Source organism: Boleophthalmus pectinirostris, unplaced genomic scaffold (genome assembly GCF_026225935.1).
Source record: "Boleophthalmus pectinirostris isolate CB_2022bp ecotype Guang Dong unplaced genomic scaffold, ASM2622593v1 HiC_scaffold_12, whole genome shotgun sequence".
NCBI lineage: Eukaryota > Metazoa > Chordata > Actinopteri > Gobiiformes > Gobiidae > Boleophthalmus > Boleophthalmus pectinirostris.
Genome location: NW_026571018.1, coordinates 9,810,556 through 9,830,330, shown reverse-complemented (window position 1 = coordinate 9,830,330; position 19,775 = coordinate 9,810,556). Strand labels below are relative to the sequence as shown.

General features: G+C 38.1%; 1 protein-coding gene across 1 annotated transcript in view; it reads right to left on the bottom strand.

Moving 5' to 3' along the window:
- The window catches only part of grk6 (G protein-coupled receptor kinase 6), a 106,001-nt gene that overhangs the window by 66,395 nt on the left and 19,831 nt on the right, over positions 1-19,775 (bottom strand). The window contains exon 2 of the mRNA XM_055148336.1: positions 7,768-7,863. Within this exon, the coding sequence (XP_055004311.1) occupies positions 7,768-7,863 (96 nt within the window). The remainder of the gene's footprint in view (positions 1-7,767; positions 7,864-19,775) is intronic.

Sequence of the window (19,775 nt, the reverse complement as noted above, 5' to 3'; positions counted from 1 at the left end):
ATTAAAATAAGACAATTTTAGTTTCCTTTTCTGCAGATCATAGACAGTATATAAATGGACATAGCTGCTGTGAGTCTCATCATTTTGGTCTTAAAATATTCGCATTAACCCGCTCTACGTGATCCTGGTGTCTTTTTATTTTGCTATTTTGTCTGTAAATAAATTCCAACTTCCAATACGTTAAGCAAGGAATAGACAAAGCTCTAAATGTTAAATAAGGAACTAGCATTAAATAAAAAATAAACCGAATCACAACGTCCTTTCTCTGTTCATTGAAATATCCTGAAGGTGAAACTGAAACCTTAGATTTTAAAAACACTCAGACACAATAGCTTCAGTCTTCTATTCAGGTCAGGAGTTTGGGTTACAATTTATCAAAACACCAAAACTTTTTGATCTCAGAACTTCCCCGAACACAAGACTATAAATAAAAAATAAAAGATGTGTATTCGTGTCTTGCCCCAGTACAGATTTTGAGTTAGATATACAGATATAAACAGCTCTTGAGGTCAGAATGGGTCTGCGGTGTTCTGTCTGCATCTGATTATATGTTTTATTGTCCGAGAACCAGGAAGTGTACTGTTGGCATGCTAGTTGTTGTTAATATTACCGTGACCTCACCTCTGAAAGTTGAGAAAAGCTTTTATAAACTCCACGAGGTGAATAATTTGGATGTTACGAAGGTGAGTGAGGAATGACTAACGTTTTTCACATTTGTTTAGAGGGGCAGACAGGGCAGACAGGAGCAGACAGAGCAGACAGGAGCAGACAAGAGCAGACAGGAGTACAGACAAAAAAGCAGACAGGAGCGGACAGGAGCATGGGCAGAGGAATAGACAGGAGCAGACAGGAGCAGAGCAGAGAAGCAGACAGGAGCAGAGAACAGACAGGAGCAGACAGGTGCAGAGACAGAGAAGCAGACAGGAGCAGGGCCAGAGGAACAGACAGGAGCAGACAGGAGCAGACAGGTGCAGAGAGGAGCGGACAGGTGAAGAATCAGAGGAGTAGGCAGGAGCAGACAGGAGTAGAGACAAAGGAGCAGACAGGAGCAGGGCCAGAGGAACAGACAGGAGCAGACAGGAGCAGTGAGACAAAGGAGCAGACAGGAGTAGACAGGTGCAGACAGGAGAAGACAGGAGCAGACAGGAGCAGGGCCAGAGGAACAGACAGGAGCAGACTGGAGCAGTGAGACAAAGGAGCAGACAGGAGTAGACAGGTGCAGACAGGAGCAGAGCCAGAGAAGTAGACAGGAGCAGACAGGTGCAGAGAGAAGCAAACAGGTGAAGAATCAGAGGAGTAGGCAGCAGGAGCAGAGACAAAGGAGCAGACAGGAGCAGACAGGTGCAGAGCTAGAAAAGCAGACAGGAGTAGACAGGAGCAGACAGGAGTAGACAGGTGCAGAAGGAGCAGAGACAAAGGAGCAGACAGGAGCAGAGCCAGAGGAGCGGACAGGAGCAGAGCTGAACATGTTTCTTTCTTCTATTTGTTAAGAATGACATTTGTTTTTTTTTCAAAATAAACAAAAAATAACGATAAAATATTCTGCAGGACTCGTCACTGAAACAGCTCCAGATGTTTTGGAGCTAGAGTCCGGTTTGCGCAGACGGAGAACCTGTCACGGAAGACGAGAGTGAGCATAAAGACGAGGAGGATGCTGACTCATCACTGCACTGTGGAAACTGAAACAGGCTGTGACAGTTGTTTTTTTCACTATTGCGAGACGGGGACAACGTCTTCAGTCCAAAAACTAAAACCAGTATCAAAACTAGACACGGAAGACATATCGTAAAATTGATAATATCACCATTAGGAGCAAGTATATCAATAATTAAAGCGATTAAAATGAGATAGAGCCATCGTGTAATTTCCCAGACGGGAGAGTAAAGAGATACTTCTGCCCTTTTGTGGTTAATTTTACGCTCCATTCGTCTTTTGTGTGATACTTGACTCTGAGCCAGGACTTTTACACACACATTTAAGCACCTTTCTGACGCACGGTTATAGTATCGCCTGCATTTTGTTAAAGATAATACAAATAAACAATGAGATACTGTCATCTTTTATGTTCAAATGTCACAATAAAGGCGAATTAAAGGTGATTTTTATTGTCTTAAGAATGTGGAAAAACAAAACTAGTAGTAGATTTGCAGTGTTATTTTTTACTTTTATGCGTACTGAGCATCTTAATTAGACCAGAGTTTAGAGTCCAGAGTGAATAAATTGCATGCTAACCGTGCACTTGCTGATGTTTGGACAGTAAAGCGCTATTTAGTCAGATGCAGATGGTACACAGTGGACTTGTTTTGACCTCGAGAGCTGCTTACACGATATATCTGTACTGGGGAAGACACGTTTTTCTCAAGTACATTGGATACCGGCCCTTTTTTTTGGACTATAAGTCGCACTTTTTTTCATGTTTGGGTGTTTCCTGCGACTTACATATTAAAATTTTCACATTGAAGCTGCGAGAGGCTCTAGTGTTGTGTGTCAGTATCTGCTGCTCCTATTTCTCCTGTACCACTGTCACTTCACTCTACTGTGCATGTCCCCTGCAGAAAAAGCCACTGTCCTGCTGCAAGTAGAGAAATGTTCAGCTGAAAATGGTAATCGAGCAGCACAAAGAAAGTTTGGAGTGAGCGAGAAACTTGTGAGCGACTGGCGGAAAGCGGAGATGGAACACAGCTTCACAGCAATCGGGAAGTGCGCCATGCAACTTTCCTGGAAGTCACTGGATGGATCGACAAAGCCTGAACTTCAGTGACACCGAAACCATCCTGTCGGGATTCAGAAAGGCCGGAATAATTCGAACTGGAACTGATGCTGAGTCTGACAACAGCAACACAGAAGAGGAAGCGGCGCTCTGTTTACCTCCGGAGGTCACAGAGTTGTTCAGAAGTGACACCGAGGATGAAGAATTGAATGGATTTAGTGATTTGGAGTGAGGTGGAGAGTTTGGTAAACTTGTTTTGTTCTGTTGTTTATGCTGTACTGCCCTACAAAGACCTTAACTCACCAGAGTGTGAAACTGAGAAAAATAACTGTGGCACTGTTCTGTCGTGGTTTCTCGTGTGGTTTTGGATGTCACAGTTGTCATAACCGTTTATTTCTGATTAAATAAATCAAATTGGCTCATTATATTTATTGACATGATAAAGGAGGTCTCAAAATGACTAACTCATTTTTGACCAAACATGTTACGGCGTTCTGTCTCTGTAGGGCATTATAGTTATCTGAAGAACTGTTCATATGTGACATTAACAGCCTGTTGTTCTCTCTTCTATTGTTTTTACTATAATTTGCCTTTCGAGATTAAATGTCAGTCTCTGGTCTCTGATTTTATAAAGTAAATTTCCCCCCAAAAGTGCGACTTATATATGTTTTTTTCTTCTTCATTCCGCATTTTCTGGCTGGTGTGACTTATACTCCGAAAAATACGGTACACAAAATGGACTCTTGTGAGCTTTAAGCCAGGTTATAATGCTATTACTTCCTCAAAAACAGACCTGGAGTTGTGTTTTGTTTGAGTAATCTCATATTTTTAATCTGTCTTCGACTCCAAAAGCTCAAAATGCTCTGTTCCACCTTGTGATGTAGTGGCAGTTTCAAGTTAACATTGACACTGACCTCTAACTTTAAGTTCAGTAGAGCTCGGCAAATCCAGGGCAAATTATATTCAATTCAATTTAATCCAAATGCTTCTAGTGAAGATGTGTGGAGTTTAAAAACAAAACAGAGCACTTCCTGTTTTATCACATGACATCACAAGGTGGAACAGAGTGTTTCCTGTTTTAGCGAAGAACTCAGTCTAAAATAAACAGGGTTTGTGTGTTTTAAATGTGTGCGAATGAAACAAAACACAACTCCGGATTTGTTTGTGATGAGGAAACAACATTATAACTTACAGTAAATAGCGTAATATGGCCCCTTTAAAGAGTATTATTTCATTATGACGTCAAAATTTGCACTTTTTTCCCCTTTTGTATCGAAATAGTTTGAAATTTGAGCACGGCGCGACTGCAAAACAAGTCCAGATCAAACGCTTTCGTCCTCGCACTTGCTGGAACCATGTGAGTTGGAACTGAAAGCCAGTAACGTGCGCGCAGCAGCAGATCAGACTTCCTCTTTGAGTCCACGCCACAGTTTCCGGAGACTTGAGCAACATTCTCCCTTCTCTCCTCTCTGAGCCCAACGCACTCGCGCTGAGGCCAAAGACACGCCAAAGAAACGATACAGACTTACACAAACTTTACTGATCCACAAGGGGAATTATTTAGACACAGTAGCTCACACAGAAAAAATATAAATGGTAATAAATTGTAGATAAGCAGCGATAAAAACAAGAAGAGATTAATGAATACGAAGTACAAGAGAGTTAGGGAGTGAATGTTCAAGGTGTTAGTGGCTCAGTGGTTAAGAGCGTTCGCCTATAAACCCAAAGTTCTCCAGTTCTATACAAGTTCTGGTGCAAGAAAAACACTTGAAATACTCAAAAATCCGTGTATCATTCGTTCATTCGTTTTTCAAAATAAAAGCAAAAATAAGAAAATGAAAAAACAACTATTTTCTACATTATTTGTCTCCAAAAAGACTAAACCAGGACTAAAGTGTGTCGGGATGGGCTCGGAGGTGCACCCACGTAGACTGTCAAGTGATCAGGACTGAGACCAGGGCCAGACCAGGACTGAGATCAGGACCAGACAGGGACCAGCCCGGGATTGAGCCCAGGTCTGAGCCCAGGTCTGAGCCCAGGTCTGAGACCAGGACTGAGACCAGGACTGAGACCAAGACTGAAAGCAGACTGAGATCAGGACAAGACCAGGACTAGACCAGGACCAAAACAGGACTGAACCAGAACTGAACCAGGAGGACTAAACCAGGAATGAACCAGGACTGAATCAGATCTAAACCAGAACTGAACCAGGACTGAAGCAGGTCTAAACCAGGAATGAACCAGGATTAAACTAGGACTGAACCAGGACTGAACCAAGATTAAACCAGGATTAAACCAGGACTAAAACAGAACTGAACCAGGACTGAAGCAGGTCTAAACCAGGAATGAACCAGGATTAAACTAGGACTGAACCAGGACTGAACCAAGATTAAACCAAGATTAAACCAGGACTAAAACAGGACTAAAACAGAACTGAACCAGGACTGAACCAAGACTAAATCAAGACTAAACCAGGACTAAAAAGACTAAACCAGGACCAAACTAGAACTGAACAAGGACTGAACCAGGACTGAACCAGGAGAACTAAACCAGGTTTAAACCAAGACTAAACCAGAACTGAACCAGGACTGAGTGTCAGGACAGGCCCGGAGGTGCGCTTGTGTAGACTGTGGGGTAACCGCAGGCGAAAGGACCGATGGAGAGCTCTCTCTCTCAAGTCCAAGATTAGTCCTGGTTTAGACCTGGTTCAGACCTGGTTCAGTCCTGGTTTAGTCCTGGTTTACATCACATCAATAACATCATGAATCTCATACGCCCACTTAAAAAAAATCCAGACTACATGACTGGAACAGAGCACGTTGATCTTTGTAGATGTAAACAGAATAACAATAATAATAAAGTGTTACTCAATCATGTGTGAATGAAACGAAACGGTTTGTTTTTGATGACGCAACAACATTACAACACAACTAAAACCTCACATGAGTCAATTTTGCAACAATATACAACCTTTTAAAAAAAACAAAACCCGAGAACCAGACCCAGGGCTCGGACTCAAACACCTTCACTTCGGAACAGCGGCTTATCTCGTGGCTCAGTGTGATGTGACGGCCCAAAGCAAATGCGTTATAAAAACATTTTATTAGCCGCAGATACTGGCCTCTTTGTCAGGACGAGCTCTGATGCCCAAGTGAAGAGATATGCCAGTACTTCTGATCGCACAAAGGACAGTATTGAAACGGTGGCAGGAAATACAGTAAGAAAATATGACAGCCTTCGAGTAATAAACACTTTATCACACGGGAAAACCCCAACGTGTGAAAAGACTTGATGAGAAGAATATATTTACTCTTGAGGAATAAAGTTTAACTGATAGACTTCCTGTTTATTTCCTCATCGCATTTCTGGTTTCCATGTAAATTATGATTGCCAAAATGTTATTAAAAGCATGTATCACAAATAGTACTGATGTTAAAGCTACTCAATTATTTTTAAAAAATCATTATCGCAGTTGTTTTGGTCAATAGTGACATCACAATTATTATTTTTTATTTTATTTTTTTCTATTTTTATTAACAGTCAAATAGAGATGGCAGTTTCAAATCACAAATGTACAACAATTTGCTTTTCTTTTTTTTCTTCTTCCCGCCTTCGTCTTTCTTTCACGTCACATATCTCTCTTTGATAGTATTGAATTTTTTTTTATTGAATTATTTTTTTCTCCCTTATTCCGTTAAGGGCACAAAGAAAGAAATTAAAATTAAATTAAATTTAAAAAAAAAAAAAACAAGAAAGAAAAATAAATAAATATTTGAACACTTGAGTAGCAGATAATTTTTTTGTTACAAGATGCATTTATTCAGCATTTCTCTCTCAAAAAAACAACAACACTTTGTTATTGATAATTTATGTAAAACTTTCAAATTCAAAATAAATATAAGGCACAAATCTGAAACTTAGACCAGTTTTGTGATGTATAAAACATAAATATACATGAAATAAGGCTCAGAAAAACATAAATGTATCCAAAATAAACTGTATATCCAGCAAATCTCTAGATTTAAAAAACTTAAATAAATATATCTATTTATATTTAAAAAATCCCAAAATAAACACTGTTAAGCTTTAAATAATTTCAACTCGATTATACGAGTTTGGACACACACATCGAAATCACGATTAAAATTCGATTCATTACACAACAAGGTGACGTTTTGAACAATTTCAAACTAAAAGGGCCGATACAGTTTCTGATCTATGTTATAATGTTGTTTCCTCGTCGTAAACAGACCTGGAGTTGTGTTTTGTTTCATTCAAAACACACTAACTCTGTGTTTTCAGGCTGTGGTTTTGTGTTTCTAAACTCCACACACCTTCACTAGAATCATGTGGATAATTTCAGTCTGTGTATCATTCGTTAATTCATTCATAACCAAAAATAAGAAAATGAAAAACAACTTTTTTCTTTGTTATTTGTCTCCAAAACCAAAATGCCAGAACTCGAAGCCGAGGCTCGGACCTCGCGGAGGCTCGGAGTCAAAGCTCGGAGTCCGGTCTGGTCCTGCTCTGGTCCCCCTCTGGTCCCCCTCTGGTCCCGGTCTGGTCCCGGTCTGGTCCCGCTCTGGTCCCGCTCTGGTCCCCCTCTGGTCCCCCTCTGGTCCCCCTCTGGTCCCGGTCTGGTCCCGCTCTGGTCCCGGTCCTGAATCAGTCCTGGTTCAGTCTGGCATCGCAGTCACGGAAGTCACGTAAACGAGAAACGGTCGTTATCCGTTTTTTTCCATTTTTCATTTAAACACAAAATCGAAAACTGAAAAAACGAATCATTATCCGTTTTTTCATTTTGGTTTTAGAGACAAATAATGAAGAAAACTGTTGTTTTTTCATTTTCTTATTTTTTGTTTTATATTGAAAAACGAATGAATGAATGATACACGGATTGAAATCCTGTTTGATTCCTAGTTTCTTATGTATTAAAGTTCAAACATTAAACCCGTAAATAGTCTTATTACATCCAATTAAAGGCCTCAAAAGATCTCAAGGAAACAATACCAAATTTTCGAGACCAGCGTCTGTAGAAAAGTAGAAATGATCCTTACCGATGGACTGACGAAGCTCCGCACACTGACTGATGTGGGGGAACTGTAGCATCTGCTTCCACTTCTTACTCTTTCCTTTTCTGTTCCCTCCACCTCCTGGAAAAAAACAACAACATTCACAGGTCAGAGGGTCAAACCACCATCACGATACTGTTATTATTTTACTATCAAATATTTTTACAGAGACCAGGTTGGCTTTGCAAAAGAGAAATGGTTTGCAGTTCCCCTACCTGGATGATTAAAGATAAAAAAATAAATAAAGACACAAATCAAACAGATCATTAGATTGGAACTACACCAGAAGTAGAAGAAGTGCTCAATTTTCTGACTTAAAGGTGCATTTTGTGATCTGTGAAAAGCTGAAATATTTCACAGCATAATATTAAACCTTTCTATCTTCATGGAGACCAAACCAGATCAAGTTACAGGTCAGATCTGTGGAGAGGCGACCCCGCTTACAGTCAGAATCCCTGTTTTTCTAAGTATTTTTGAGCCATAAAACCACAATTGAATAAATGTAGGGTAGAGCTGTTTAATGTCATACTGTCATGAAGTTACATAGTGCAGCTTTAAGTAAAAGTACAAATACAGGAGCAAAAAATAAAGTAAAAGTATCACATGAAAAAATCGACTTAAGTAAAAGTATTTAAGTACCTGTTTAAAAATGTACTTAAAGAGTAAAAAGTAAAAGTGTATCAATAAAGCTTCAAATGAACTGATTTTGAAACAGATTTTTTGTTTGTTGTTTTTATTTGTATATTTTTGTTTACTCAAACTACATATGTGTTAAAAAAAAAAAAAAAAAAGGCTTTTCTGCAGGTGTCAGACAGTAATAAAAATACTTTCAGTCCTGGACAAAAACATAGTGAAGTAGAAAGTACAGATACCTGCTCTCAAATGAAGTGAAGTAAAAGTAAAAAGTACGTTAAATGTGCCTAAGTAAAGTACAGAAACCTGCTCTCAAATTAAATGAGGTAAAAGTAAAAAATGTACTTTAAATGTACCTGCTCTCAAATGAAATGAAGTAAAAGTAAAAAGTACTTTAAATGTACTTAAGTAAAGTACAGATACGTGCTCTCAAATTAAATGAGGTAAAAGTATAAAATACTTTAAGTGTACCTAAGTAAAGTACAGATACCTGCTGTCAAATGAAGTGAAGTAAAAGTAAAAAGTACTTTACATGTACCTAACTAAAGTACAGACACCTGTTCTCAAATGAAGTGAAGTAAAAGTAAAAAGTACTTTAAATGTACTTAAGTAAAGGACAGATACCTGGTCTCAAATTAAATGAGGTAAAAGTAAAAAGTACTTTAAATGTACCTGAGTAACGTACAATATTTCTGAACAATAAAATCACTTCTAAAGAAACAAAAGCGGAATATTATGGAACATATTGTACCAAGAAAATCAAAAACATCTCCCTGAAGACAAAAATGTGGTGTACACTCCACCAGAAAAGTTCCACAATGCACCTTTATAAACCTTTATAAATGCACCTTGATAAATCATAATGTATTTCAATAACATGTTATTTCTAATGCAGGACAATCCCATTTTCTATTGTAAAAAAATCCCTGCTGCAACAAACAAGTACAAGAATAAAACGCTTTAGTAGTTGGTTAAAAGCTATAATTAGAGAAGTTATTCAACCCTCTACAGATTAAGTCACATTTATTTGACATTAACATTTATATTATCTGTTTATCCAATGTACAGCACTAGTCAAAAGTTTGGACACACCTTCTCATTCAGTGTTTCTCCGTATTTATTTTTTACGACTTTCTACATTTTATATACATACAAAACATCGAATATATGAAGTAAAATCTATAGAGTTACTGTATGTAGCAAAGAAAAACAAAGTGATATAACTCAAAACTTTCTTATTATATACTGAATATTTCAAATCGTCTTTGCTTTGTTGAAAAATATTTAGAAGAGAGACTTTTTTCTTTACTGCATAATTCCATATGTCTTACTTCATTTATTTGATGTCTTCTGTATGTAGAAATATTTTTATGTTTTAAACTTTTTGAGCAAATCGTACACGCTTATATTTCATTGCGCCTGGACGACTGTAATGTACTTTATTCCGGACTTTTGCGCCGCATACGAACTGATCCCAGGACTGAACCAGGACTAAACCAGGACTAAACTAGGTCTAAACCAGGACTAAACCAGGTCTAAACCAGGTCTAAACCAGGTCTAAACCAGGTCTAAACCAGGACTAAACCAGGTCTAAACCAGGACTAAACTAGGTCTAAACCAGGACTAAACTAGGTCTAAACCAGGACTAAACCAGGTCTAAACCAGGACTAAACCAGGTCTAAACCAGGTCTAAACCAGGACTAAACTAGGTCTAAACCAGGACTAAACCAGGTCTAAACAGGACTAAACCAGGTCTAAACCAGGACTAAACCAGGTCTAAACCAGGTCTAAACCAGGACTAAACCAGGTCTAAACCAGGACTAAACCAGGTCTAAACCAGGTCTAAACCAGGTCTAAACCAGGACTAAACCAGGTCTAAACCAGGACTAAACCAGGTCTAAACCAGGTCTAAACCAGGACTAAACCAGGTCTAAACCAGGACTAAACCAGGTCTAAACCAGGTCTAAACCAGGACTAAACCAGGTCTAAACCAGGACTAAACCAGGTCTAAACCAGGACTAAACCAGGTCTAAACCAGGACTAAACCAGGTCTAAACCAGGTCTAAACCAGGTCTAACCAGGACTAACAGGTCCAGGACTAAACCAGGTCTAAACCAGGTCTAAACCAGGTCTAAACCAGGTCTAAACCAGGACTAAACCAGGTCTAAACCAGGACTAAACCAGGTCTAAACCAGGTCTAAACCAGGACTAAACCAGGTCTAATCCAGGACTAAACAGGTCTAAACCAGGACTAAACCAGGTCTAAACCAGGTCTAAACCAGGTCTAAACCAGGTCTAAACCAGGACTAAACCAGGTCTAAACCAGGTCTAAACCAGGTCTAAACCAGGTCTAAATCCAGGACTAAACCAGGACTAAACCAGGTCTAAACCAGGTCTAAACCAGGACTAAACCAGGTCTAAACCAGGTCTAAACCAGGACTAAACCAGGTCTAAACCAGGACTAAACCAGGTCTAAACCAGGACTAAACCAGGTCTAAACCAGGTCTAAACCAGGACTAAACCAGGTCTAAACCAGGACTAAACCAGGTCTAAACCAGGACTAAACTAGGTCTAAACCAGGTCTAAACCAGGTCTAAACCAGGACTAAACCAGGACTAAACCAGGTCTAAACCAGGACTAAACCAGGTCTAAACCAGGACTAAACCAGGACTAAACCAGGTCTAAACCAGGTCTAAACCAGGACTAAACCAGGTCTAAACCAGGTCTAAACCAGGATTAAACTAGGTCTAATCCAGGACTAAACCAGGTCTAAACTAAACCAGGTCTAAACCAGGACTAAACCAGGTCTAAACCAGGATTAAACTAGGTCTAATCCAGGACTAAACTAGGTCTAAACCAGGACTAAACTAGGTCTAAACCAGGTCTAAACCAGGTCTAAACCAGGTCTAAACCAGGTCTAAACCAGGAACTAAACCAGGTCTAAACCAGGTCTAAACCAGGACTAAACCAGGACTAAACCAGGTCTAAACCAGGACTAAACCAGGACTAAACCAGGTCTAATCCAGGACTAAACTAGGTCTAAACCAGGACTAAACCAGGTCTAAACCAGGACTAAACCAGGACTAAACCAGGTCTAAACCAGGTCTAAACCAGGATTAAACTAGGTCTAATCCAGGACTAATCCAGGACTAAACCAGGTCTAAACCAGGTCTAAACCAGGTCTAAACCAGGACTAAACCAGGTCTAAACCAGGATTAAACTAGGTCTAATCCAGGACTAAACTAGGTCTAAACCAGGTCTAAACCAGGTCTAAACCAGGTCTAAACCAGGTCTAAACCAGGACTAAACCAGGTCTAAACCAGGACTAAACCAGGACTAAACCAGGACTAAACCAGGACTAAACCAGGTCTAAACCAGGACTAAACCAGGTCTAAACCAGGTCTAAACCAGGTCTAAACCAGGACTAAACCAGGTCTAATCCAGGACAAAACCAGGTCTAAACCAGGTCTAAACCAGGATTAAACTAGGTCTAATCCAGGACTAAACTAGGTCTAAACCAGGTCTAAACCAGGTCTAAACCAGGATTAAACTAGGTCTAAACCAGGTCTAAACCAGGATTAAACTAGGTCTAATCCAGGACTTAACTAGGTCTAAACCAGGTCTAAACCAGGTCTAAACCAGGTCTAAACCAGGACTAAACCAGGTCTAAACCAGGACTAAACCAGGTCTAAACCAGGACTAAACCAGGTCTAAACCAGGTCTAAACCAGGACTAAACTAGGACTAAACCAGGTCTAAACCAGGTCTAAACCAGGACTAAACCAGGTCTAAACCAGGACTAAACCAGGTCTAAACCAGGACTAAACCAGGTCTAAACCAGGTCTAAACCAGGACTAAACCAGGTCTAAACCAGGATTAAACTAGGTATAATCCAGGACTAAACTAGGTCTAAACTAGGTCTAAACCAGGTCTAAACCAGGTCTAAACCAGGTCTAAACCAGGTAAACCAGGTCTAAACCAGGACTAAACCAGGTCTAAACCAGGATTAAACTAGGTCTAATCCAGGACTAAACTAGGTCTAAACTAGGTCTAAACCAGGTCTAAACCAGGTCTAAACCAGGACTAAACCAGGACTAAACCAGGTCTAAAGCAGGTCTAAACCAGGCGTTCTTTTCACTCAGAATACGAAAAAGACATTTTTCTTCTTCCGTGCTTCTATTTGTGCATCCCATAATGCAGCAGGAATTTACCATTATCGGGGATAAATACGCGAGGTTACGCACTGTGTTTGACGCTATCCTGTTTCTTGCCTCCGACCAAAATATTTCCCAGCATGCAACGCGGGCTTTTAATAACAATGACGTCAGCTGAAACTCGCCATATATATGTACAATTTTAAAATTTTGTTCAAATTTTAGTTGATGTGGCTTTTATTCAGGTGCGCTCAATAGTCTGGATTTTTTGTGCCTTTGTGTCTTTACATTGTACAGTAGACACAGAGCTCTTTTTGTTTGTATTTCAACATTTTTTTTATTGTTGTGCAGAGCAGATCGGGACTTTTCTGACGGTGTCCACTAAAGTCATATGACGCACAACCAGGAATCAATTACAAAACTGTAGCTCGTGCAGTTTAGCAGTGTCAAACGGGGAAACTGTTCAGTACAGCGTGTACAAATACTAAGAAATATTACAGTGAAGCATTACAATGACAATAGACAATAGAATGTAATTGACAGTGGTGGAAGAAGTACTGATACTGGAGCAGAACAATACTAAAGTAAAAGTATCACATGAAAAAATCTAGTTATGTAAATGTAATAAGTACCCTTTAAAAAATGTACTTAAAGGTTAAAAAGTGAAAAATATTTAGTGATTCTGAGGTCTTAAAAAGCTTCAAATGTAGTGATTTTGATACAGAATTTAGAATTTTTAATGAATTTTGTTCCAGAAACAGCTGAATCTTTTTTTTTTTTTTCTAGCTGTATTTTATTGGAGTAGAAAGTACAGACCAGCTCTCAAATGTAGTCAAGTATCCACCGTAAAATGTCTTTAAGTAAAGTACAGAGAAATAAAATGTATACTTAAGTACTGCTTTACTACTTTTATTTAGTTATGTTCCACCACTGGTAATTTTCAACACAAAATAATAGTTTTGCAAGATCATGAATTATTCAGAGTAGTCCAATTTGGCTGTATTTATTTATGTTTTTCCCAGTATCAACACTTCAAATAAGTATTGAGTTTCAATACTAGTTTTAGTATCAGTAAGTATGATTTTGATAAACTCCAACGTGACGATTGTCAAAAGACCACTGAAAATCAGATACTAATCTAAACTAAAACTAATACTGAAACTACACAACACAGGTACTGATACTAAAAAGTCACAATCAGAGGACAGAAATGAACCTTTCCTGAATAGTTTTAGATTACACAGATATAAGTCCACATGGGAAAGAAATGAAAATACTACCGTTTTAATGTTGAAAATCACATTCTATTGTCTAAAGAAAGTGTTTTTTTTATTATCATTGTGGTATCAGAGCCGGTGTGAGATAGTATTTTGACTAGGGCTGGGTATCATTATGAAGTTGCCGATACGATACATACCTCGATACATAGGCCACGATACGATACATATCTCAATACAGTGAGCTTTCGATTCAATATGATAGATTTCAAATCGATTCAATACAGTTCAATAAAAATAAAGACTAAATCATGTCTGTGATACTAAAAGTCTTTGTTAAACCACTTTTTGTGCAAAGTTCATATGAAACACAAACATTTTATTCATCAAAACAGTGAAAATGTCAAATGTGTCGCATAAAAAAGTTTCCTTTCTCTAAACAAGCAACAAAATTGTAGCACTGTAACAAAATAATTTTGTAAAATATACCAAAAAGTACTCTTGGTGATATATCGATACAGCAGCCCATGATATCGATACTGTATCATCACATTAAGCGATACGATATATCGATATTTCAATATTTTTGCACATCCCTAATTTTGACCCCCACAGTAGATTGACCCTGGGGTAAATATACTGCTAGTAAAGTGATCCCCCTATAAGATTTTGACTCCTCTGACTTTTTTCTTTAGTAGTTACTTATCTGATCATTATTTCTCAAGTAATTTACTTTTATTATATTTCGCTACATATTAACTTTCTTTTAAGGTATTTTAAGGAATGTTTTGATGGCATGTTTGATTTTGAACATGCACCGACTCCCTGTTTTGTGTATCAAATCACAGTAACACCTGTATGCCTTAAGTTCATTACTCATCATGCTGTAGGCACGAAAATATTAACACACATTCTCATTGAATGCAATTGTCTTTATCTAAGAGTTTACACATCATAACTATAATAAACATACTGACAGTGTTGGGAAGGTTACTTTTAAAATGTATTCTCCTACAGATTACAGATTACATACCCCAAAATGTAGTTTGTAACGTAATCCATTAAATTACTTAAAATGAGTGAATGAATGAGAAGCAAAGACTTCGGATATCTTCACATAAGATGTTTTTTCTGCTAAAAGAAAATAAAAAGCCCAGACTTTACTTAACCGTATTAAAAATATTATTGATAGAAGAGGAGGAGACACGGTCCGCGCAGCATGATTTAGTCCTGTTAAATCCTGTTTTAGTGTTGGTTAGTCCTGGTTTAGATCTAGTTTAAACCTGGTTTAGATCTAATTTAGACCTGGTTTTAGTCCTGGTTTAGATCTAGTTTAGACCTGGTTTTAGCCCTGGTTTAGATCTACTTTAGACCTGGTTTTAGCCCTGTTTAGACCTGGTTTTAGCCCTGGTTTAGATCTAGTTTAGACCTGGTTTTAGCCCTGGTTTAGATCTACTTTAGACCTGGTTTTAGCCCTGTTTAGACCTGGTTTTAGCCCTGGTTTAGATCTAGTTTAGACCTGGTTTAGACCTAGTTTAGACCTAGTTTAGACCTGGTTTTAGTCCTGGGTTCAGTCCTGGTTCAATCCTGAATTAGTCCTGGTTAAAAAAAAAAAAAAAAGAAAAAAAGAAAGGGATATAGCCCAAAATGTAAAATACCGCCATGTAATCTCCTTTATTTCAACAAAGTAACTGTAATCCAATTACCACTCACTGAAACAGTAACTGTAACTGAATACAGTTACTCATAATTTGTACTCTGATTACGTAACTCCGGTACATGTAATCTGTTACTCCCAAACACTGCATATTGGGGGGGTCAGATTACTACAGTCATAGGTCTCCCCTAACTTTAACTACTCAGTTGATCAGCCCTGTCTATTTTAACAAGATTCCAAATCATTATACATCACTTTGATTTGCCTAACTAATTAATAACTACTTATCTTATTTTCAGTAAAATATGTTAAGTAATAAGTAATTTTTAACATTCAAAAGTTATAATTGACATAAAAAATGCATCTGAGGTCCTCAAAAAACACTTTTAACCCTCTCCAGGCAGGCGTTGCAGATTTGCAACAGCTAAATTCCAAGTACCTACTTACTCCACATCCATATTTTATGAGCTTTTTTTACTCAGGAGCCTTTTCTCCCATCCATGCTGATAAACGTGGACGATGCAGACTGTGCAAGAATGGCTCCACGCAAACGGCCTGCCAGAAGTGCAAAATACTTTTTTTGTTCACAAAGGATAAAAAAGTCAGGATTGTATATTACTACCCCATATTGTAATTTTCCCCAAATATAAGATTTTTCCTGATACTAAAAATTAATTTGAGCCTGAGAGGGTTAAATATGTCAATATGTTTTAATTGGCAGATATAGTATTAATATTAGGGATGGGCATTCGATGAAATTTTCTTAATCGATCGTCGGAAGAATCAACGATTGATTATCGATTAATCATTAACGTTTTTATATTAAAATTATCATCATTATTATTACTATCTGCACTACTAACCTGCATAAATAAATTCAACTTTACGACATATAAACCGTAACCACTCTAGAGCCACATCAATCCGTTTGACATTATTAATTATTAATGTGTTTAATTCAGTTTTGTTCAACTCTCACAGAAACAAAACTTAAAACCGCATCGTTAATTTGCATAAACTAAGCGAAGATAAAAATACAGCTCTTGTGTCGCTGATGCGGTCAATTTCTGTCAGATTAAAAGACATGACTCAGGTGAATACAGGTTAGTGTGACCATATTTGCGTTTGTCAAAACCAGGACACCATACGGGAGGTGGGAGGTTGGGACTCGTCATCGACATTGCGCGACACTGAAACATATGTTCCTGCTTTGTACACTGTGCACATGGCCTCACACTTGTCCCGAACGCAACGGAAAGCGTGGAATTTCTTGTACAAGTCATCGATAAATACGCATTTGTGCTTCGGCACGTTGCAGACTGACCGACTGTTTGTGTCTCGCTCCTTCTGAGTGCAGAGAGACACATGTACAGACCCCTGTTTGGTCACACTACGCACAGCAACCTACATTCGGTTTGTCGATTAAAATTAACGTAATCGACGAAATTCTTAATGATCAATTATCGATTAATCGATTAATCATGCCCATCCCTAATTAATATTCAAAGTTTTTCTATAGAATTCAAGTTCTTTACTAATAAAATTTAGATTTTCATAGGGGGGTCAATATTATATGGGGGGGTCAACATAACATATAGTATTTTGATCCCAGGGTCACCTCACTGCGGGGTCAAAATCCTATACCACACCGGTATTGAGTATCGAGTCTGTTCCTTAGTATCAAAAAACTTTTAGAATTGTGACAACGCTGCATTAGAAAGAACAGAATATAATTTTCAACACAACTTTCTGCTTCCAAGCCCATAAAACCATATACTTGTTCAAATAAGTATCTAGTTTCAGTAATTATTTTAGTATAATTAGTATCTGGGAGAAAGCAGACACCGTGGAGAAGCATTAAAAAAAGATAAAAATTAAACACTTCTTTGTGAAACTTGGCTGGTATTGTACTTCTGTCAGTAAATGGACTTAGAAACATGAAACATACTTTCTTTGCCTTCTATGTGTCTTTGTTGACTGTGTAAAGACGTGGACTAAGGTGTGTGATGTCACCCACAGGTCAAATGAAGGTCATGGGGTTAGCAGTTATGAGGCGAATTTGGAGCCGAGTTCAATATTTGGAATAGTAATTTATTTATGAACAAAACAGTAAAAATAATAAAAACAGCAGGATCATGAAAGTGGGTTAATATGAACATTTTAAGACCAAAATGACGAGGATCATAGCAGCAGTTGCAGAGAGAGTGGCAACGGTTTTTCAGTACAAAGTGAATTGAAGCCAGAGTCGATGGAGCCGGAAGAGCGCCCATGAAGACTTCCTATTTGGAACACAGCAGTTAGTGTGTTATGTCTATGTCTATGTTGCTGACAGTGTGGGAGTGTATTATCTCGTCTTGTCTTTATGTTATGTACAATGCTCTTTGTTTGTATATTTTGGTTATATTATAGTTAGTATCTGGATTAGGGCTGTGCAAAAATATCTAAATATTGATATATCGTATGATTTAATGAGATGATACAGAAGGGGTGTCCAAACTTTTTTCATCAAGGGCCACATATCTAAACACAGACGAAGCAGAGGGCTGATCGAGGGACGTAGACTGACACTCAGTACAGGGAATAATTGAAATTTGTGCATGTTTAACACATTAGAATGAGCCATCAGTCTTTATTCATGCCAAGATCCTTAAAACCACACACTAAATATTAAATATGAACTTTATCAAGGTAGATTTTCAAAAAACTTGCATCAATGAAAAATAAACTTTTTATTGCAACGTAATTTGGGCCAATTCACCTGGAAGTCTGAGGGCCAAGAAAAATTTGTCTGAGAGCCGCATTTAGTTTGGACATGCCTGTGACACAGTATCAATATCATGCGCTGCTGTATCGATATATCGCCAAGTAGTAGTTTGATATATATTTTATTAAATTATTTTGTTACAGTGCAACGGTTTTGTTATTTTTTTAGAGGAAGGAAACTCATTTATGCAACATATTTAACAATTTCACTGTTTTGAGGATTAAAATGTTTGTGTTTCATATGAACTTTGCACAAGAATTGGTTTAACAAAGACTTTTCATATCACAGCCATCATTTATTTTTTACTGAACCGTATCAAATTGATTTGAAATGTATCGTATCGAATCTACAGTGCACTGTATCGAGATATGTATCGTATCGTGGCCTATATATAGAGGTATGTATCATATCAGCAACTTCTTAATGATACTCAGCCCTAGAGTCGATGGAGCCAGAACCGAGCCCATGAACACTTCCTATTTGGAACACAGTGGCTAGTGTTGTTGTATGCAGTGCTCTTTTTGTTTGTATTTGAACATTTGGATTTTTTTTTTTAATTATTTTTAGTATAGTGATGGTGCGTTCGATTATTCATCCGACTCAGAGGTCCAAGGACGTTGCCTAGCGACACGCACCGACAAGATCCTTTTTCCTCGGCCGGCGCAACTCAGAAGAAATCAGAAGAGACCGAGCAAGAATTCCGAGATAGAATCCAAGATGGCTGTGCACAGTGTCACTTTTAAGTATGAACTGTTTTCATTGTGTTTGGACGCTTTGGTGGTTTAAATTACAATTTCAGTCACTCGTTTTACTGCGATACTTTACTGCGTCCGTGTCACTGTCTGTGGGTTTAGTAGTCGATGTTATGGTGAGGCCATTACTGAACAAAGACTTGTCTAAACGGGTGTTGTTAAACGTCCCGAGGGTCGTTAACAGAAGATAAACAACAACAATAAAATCTTTACGGTTGGTGTCCACGTGTTTCGTTGTCAGACAGGCGAAACCGTAGTGCGTTAGCTGTGTCCATTCATATATACGGTCTATGCAGTGTTGGGAAGGTTACTTTTAAAATGTATTCCCCTACAGATTACAGATTACATACCCCAAAATGTAGTTTGTAACGTAACCCATTAAATTACTTAAAGTGAGTAACGTAATCTGAATACTTTGGATTACTTGATTTTCTGTAGAGAAACAAAGACTTGGATATCGTAACATAAGATGTTTTGACTGTTAAAATAAAATAAAAAGCCCAGACTTTACTTAACCAAATTAAAAATGTTATTGATAGAAGAGGAGACACGGTCCGCGCACCATGGTTTAGTCCTGTTAAATCCTGTTTTAGTCCTGTTTTAGTCTTGGTTTAGATCTAGTTTAGACCTGGTTTTAGTCCTGGTTTAGATCTAGTTTTAGTCCTGGTTTTAGACCTGGTTTAGACCTGGTTTTAGTCCTGGTTTAGACCTGGTTTTAGTCCTGGTTTAGACCTGGTTTTAGTCCTGGTTTAGACCTAGTTTTAGTCCTGATTTAGACCTGGTTTAGACCTTGTTCTAGTCTTGGTTTAGTCCTGGT